The sequence below is a fragment of the Hyla sarda genome, unplaced genomic scaffold (assembly GCF_029499605.1).
Source record: "Hyla sarda isolate aHylSar1 unplaced genomic scaffold, aHylSar1.hap1 scaffold_263, whole genome shotgun sequence".
Taxonomy (NCBI): Eukaryota; Metazoa; Chordata; class Amphibia; order Anura; family Hylidae; genus Hyla; species Hyla sarda.
In genome coordinates, this window is record NW_026609321.1 from 141143 (window position 1) to 146571 (window position 5429).

Genomic DNA, 5429 nt, shown 5'->3' on the forward strand with positions numbered 1-5429 from the left:
CCTCCTCCATGTCCTGACCGACGTACAGAGCTCTATATGAGGAGAGCAGTAGATGAACCCTCCCCAGCAGTGCCTCCTTCATGTCCTGACCGACGTACAGAGCTCTATATGAGGAGAGCAGCAGATGAAACCTCCCCAGCAGTGCCTCCTCCATGTCCTGATCAACATACAGAGCTCTATTTGAGGAGAGCAGCAGATGAACCCTCCCCAGCAGTGCCTCCTCCATGTCCTGACCGACACACAGAGCTCTACAAGAGGAGAGCAGCAGATGAACCCTCCCCAGCAGTGCCTCCTCCATGTCCTGACCGACACACAGAGCTCTACATGAGGAGCATAGCAGATGGACCCTCCCCAGCAGTGCCTCCTCCATGTACTGACCGACACACAGAGCTCTACATGAGGAGAGCAGCAGATGGACCCTCCCCAGCAGTGCCTCCTCCATGTCCTGACCGACACACAGAGCTCTACATGAGGAGAGCAGCAGATGAACCCTCCCCAGCAGTGCCTCCTCCATGTCCTGACCGACACACAGAGCTCTACATGAGGAGAGCAGCAGATGAACCCTCCCCAGCAGTGCCTCCTCCATGTCCTGACTAACGTACAGAGCTCCGTATGAGGAGAGCAGCAGATGGACCTTCCCAGCAGTGCCTCCTCCATGTCCTGACCAACATACAGAGCTCTACATGAGGAGAGCAGCAGAATAACCCTCCCCAGCAGTGCCTCCTCCATGTCCTGACCAATGTACAGAGCTGTATATGAGGAGAGCAGCAGATGAACCCTCCCCAGCAGTGCCTCCTCCATGTCCTGACCGACACACAGAGCTCCATATGAGGAGAGCAGCAGATGAACCCTCCCCAGCAGTGCCTCTTCCATGTCCTGACCGACACACAGAGCTCTACATGAGGAGAGTAGCAGAATAACCCTCCCCAGCAGTGCCTCCTCCATGTCCTGACCGACGTACAGAGCTCTATATGAGGAGAGCAGTAGATGAACCCTCCCCAGCAGTGCCTCCTCCATGTCCTGACCGACGTACAGAGCTCCATATGAGGAGAGCAGCAGATGAACCCTCCCCAGCAGTGCCTCCTCCATGTCCTGACCGACACACAGAGCTCTACGTGAGGAGCGCAGCAGATGGACCCTCCCCAGCAGTGCCTCCTCCATGTCCTGACCGACACACAGAGCTCTACATGAGGAGAGCAGCAAATGAACCCTCCCCAGCAGTCCCTCCTCCATGTCCTGACCAATGTACAGAGCTCTATATGAGGAGAGCAGTAGATTAACCCTCCCCAGCAGTGCCTCCTCCATGTCCTGACCGACGTACAGAGCTCTAAATGAGGAGAGCAGCAGATGAACACTCCCCAGCAGTGCCTCCTCCATGTCCTGACCAATGTACAGAGCTCTATATGAGGAGAGCAGCAGATGAACCCTCCCCAGCAGTGCCTCCTCCATGTCCTGACCAATGTACAGAGCTCTACATGAGGAGAGCAGCAGATGAACCCTCCCCAGCAGTGCCTCCTCCATGTCCTGACCAATGTACAGAGCTCCGTATGAGGAAAGCAGCAGATGAACCCTCCCCAGCAGTGCCTCCTCCATGTCCTGACCGACACACAGAGCTCCATATGAGGAGAGCAGCAGATGAACCCTCCCCAGCAGTGCCTCTTCCATGTCCTGACCGACACACAGAGCTCTACATGAGGAGAGTAGCAGAATAACCCTCCCCAGCAGTGCCTCCTCCATGTCCTGACCGACGTACAGAGCTCTATATGAGGAGAGCAGTAGATGAACCCTCCCCAGCAGTGCCTCCTCCATGTCCTGACCGACGTACAGAGCTCCATATGAGGAGAGCAGCAGATGAACCCTCCCCAGCAGTGCCTCCTCCATGTCCTGACCGACACACAGAGCTCTACGTGAGGAGCGCAGCAGATGGACCCTCCCCAGCAGTGCCTCCTCCATGTCCTGACCGACACACAGAGCTCTACATGAGGAGAGCAGCAAATGAACCCTCCCCAGCAGTCCCTCCTCCATGTCCTGACCAATGTACAGAGCTCTATATGAGGAGAGCAGTAGATTAACCCTCCCCAGCAGTGCCTCCTCCATGTCCTGACCGACGTACAGAGCTCTAAATGAGGAGAGCAGCAGATGAACACTCCCCAGCAGTGCCTCCTCCATGTCCTGACCAATGTACAGAGCTCTATATGAGGAGAGCAGCAGATGAACCCTCCCCAGCAGTGCCTCCTCCATGTCCTGACCAATGTACAGAGCTCTACATGAGGAGAGCAGCAGATGAACCCTCCCCAGCAGTGCCTCCTCCATGTCCTGACCAATGTACAGAGCTCCGTATGAGGAAAGCAGCAGATGAACCCTCCCCAGCAGTGCCTCCTCCATGTCCTGACCGACGTATAGAGCTCTATATGAGGAGAGCAGCAGATGAACCCTCCCCAGCAGTGCCTCCTCCATGTCCTGACCAACATACAGAGCTCTACATGAGGAGAGCAGCAGATGAACCCTCCCCAGCAGTGCCTCCTCCATGTCCTGACCAATGTACAGAGCTCTATATGAGGAGAGCAGCAGAAGAACCCTCCCCAGCAGTGCCTCCTGCATGTCCTGACCGACACACAAAGCTCTACATGAGGAGCGCAGCAGATGGACTCTCCCCAGCAGTGCCTCCTCCATGTCCTGACCGACACACAGAGCTCTACATGAGGAGAGCAGCAGATGAACCCTCCCCAGCAGTGCCTCCTCCATGTCCTGACCAATGTACAGAGCTCTATATGAGGAGAGCAGCAGATAAACCCTCCCCAGCAGTGCCTCCTCCATGTCCTGACCGACACACAGAGCTCTGTATGAGGAGAGCAGCAGATGAACCCTCACCAGCAGTGCCTCCTCCATGTCCTGACCAATGTACAGAGCTCCGTATGAGGAAAGCAGCAGATGAACCCTCCTCAGCAGTGCCTCCTCCATGTCCTGACCGACGTACAGAGCTCTATATGAGGAGAGCAGCAGATAAACCCTCCCCAGCAGTGCCTCCTCCATGTCCTGACCGACACACAGAGCTCCGTATGAAGAGAGCAGCAGATGAACCCTCCCCAGCAGTGCCTCCTCCATGTCCTGACCAACGTACAGAGCTCCGTATGATGAAAGCAGCAGATAAACCCTCCCCAGCAGTGCCTCCTCCATGTCCTGACCGATGTACAGAGCTCTACATGAGGAGAGCAGCAGATGAACCCTCCCCTGCAGTGCCTCCTCCATGTCCTGACCAACGTACAGAGCTCTATATGAGGAGAGCCGCAGATGAACCCTCCCCAGCAGTGCCTCCTCCATGTCCTGACCGATTTACAGAGCTCCGTATGAGGAGCGCAGCAGATGAACCCTCTCCAGCAGTGCCTCCTCCATGTCCTGACCAACGTACAGAGCTCTATATGAGAAGCTCAGCAGATGAACCCTCCCCAGCAGTGCCTCCTCCATGTCCTGACCGATTTACAGAGCTCCGTATGAGGAGCGCAGCAGATGAACCCTCTCCAGCAGTGCCTCCTCCATGTCCTGACCAACGTACAGAGCTCTATATGAGAAGCTCAGCAGATGAACCCTCCCCATCAGTACCTCCTCCATGTCCTGACCAACGTACAGAGCTCTACATGAGGAGAGCAGCAGATGAACCCTCTCCAGCAGTGCCTCCTCCATGTCCTGACCAACGTACAGAGCTCTATATGAGAAGCTCAGCAGATGAACCCTCCCCATCAGTACCTCCTCCATGTCCTGACCAACGTACAGAGCTCTACATGAGGAGAGCAGCAGTTGAACCCTCCCCAGCAGTGCCTCCTCCATGTCCTGGCCAATGTAAAGAGCTCCGTATGAGGAAAGCAGCAGATAAACCCTCCCCAGCAGTGCCTCCTCCATGTCCTGACCAATGTACAGAGCTCTACATGAGGAGAGCAGCAGATGAACCCTCCCCAGCAGTGCCTCCTCCATGTCCTGACCAATGTACAGAGCTCCTTATGAGGAGAGCAGCAGATGAACCCTCCCCAGCAGTGCCTCCTCCATGTCCTGACCAAGGTACAGAGCTCTATATGAGAAGATCAGCAGATGAACCCTCGCCAGCAGTGCCTCCTCCATGTTCTGACCAACGTACAGAGATCTGTATGAGGAGAGAAGATGATGAACCCTCCCCCCCAGCAGTGCCTCCTCCATGCCCTGACTGACGTACAGAGCTCGGAATGAGAAGAACAGCAGATAAACCCTCCCCAGCAGTGCCTCCTCCATGTCCTGACGAACCTACAGAGCTTCGTATGAGGAGAGCAGCAGATAAACCCTCCCCAGCAGTTCCTCCTCCATGTCTTGACCGACGTACAGAGCTCCGTATGAGAAGAGCAGCAGATAAACTCTCCCCAGCAGTGCCTCCTCTACGTCATAACTATATGAAGAGATCAGCAGATAAACCCTCCCCAGCATTAACTCCTCCATGTCCTGACCGACGTACAGAGCTATATATAAAGGAGAGCAGTAGATGAACCCTCCCCAGCAGTGCCTCCTCCATATCCTTACCGACACATAGAGATCCGTATGAGGAGAGCAGCAAATGAACCCTTCCCAACAGTGTCTCCTCCATGTTCTCACCAATGTACAGAGCTCTAATGGAGGACAGCAGCAGATAAATCCTCCCCAGCAGTGCCTCCTCCATGTCCTGACTGACATACAAGGCTCTGTATGAGGAGAGCATCAGATGAACCCTCCCCAGCAGTGCCTCCTCCATGTCCTGACCAATGTACAGAGCTCTACATGAGGAGAGCAGCAGACAAATCCTCCCCAGCAGTGCCTCCTTCATGTCCTGACCGACACACAGAGCTCCGTATGAGGAGAGCAGCAGATGAACCCTCCCCAGCTGTGCCTCCTCTATGTCCTGACCAACGTACAGAGCTCCGTATGAGGAGAGCAACAGATGAACCCTCCCCAGCAGTGCCTCCTCCATGTCCTGACCAATGTACAGAGCTCTATATGAGGAGAGCAGTAGATGATCCCTCCCCAGCAGTGCCTCCTCCATGTCCTGACCGACGTACAGAGTTCCGTATGAGGAGAGCAGCAGATGAACCCTCCCCAGCAGTGCCTCCTCCATGTCCTGACCGACGTACAGAGTTTCGTATGAGGAGAGCAGCAGATGAACCCTCCCCAGCAGTGCCTCCTCCATGTCCTGACCGAAGTACAGAGCTCTACATGAGGAGAGGAGCAGATTAACCCTCCCCAGCAGTGCCTCCTCCATGTCCTGACAGACGTACAGAGCTCTACATGAGGAGAGCAGCAGATGAGCCCTCCCCAGCAGTGCCTACTCCATGTCCTGACCAATGTACAGAGCTCCGTATGAGGAGAGCAGCAGATGATCCCTCCCCAGCAGTGCCTCCTCCATGTCCTGACCGACATACAGAGCTCCGTTTGAG

General features: G+C 55.4%; 1 protein-coding gene across 1 annotated transcript; it reads left to right on the plus strand.

Moving 5' to 3' along the window:
- The first annotated feature begins 4776 nt into the window (after window positions 1-4776).
- Window positions 4777-5229, plus strand: LOC130324303 (uncharacterized). The gene has a single exon (XM_056553241.1). The coding sequence runs from the start codon at window positions 4777-4779 to the stop codon at window positions 5227-5229; it is 453 nt and encodes a 150-aa protein (XP_056409216.1).
- Window positions 5230-5429: the final 200 nt, after the last annotated feature.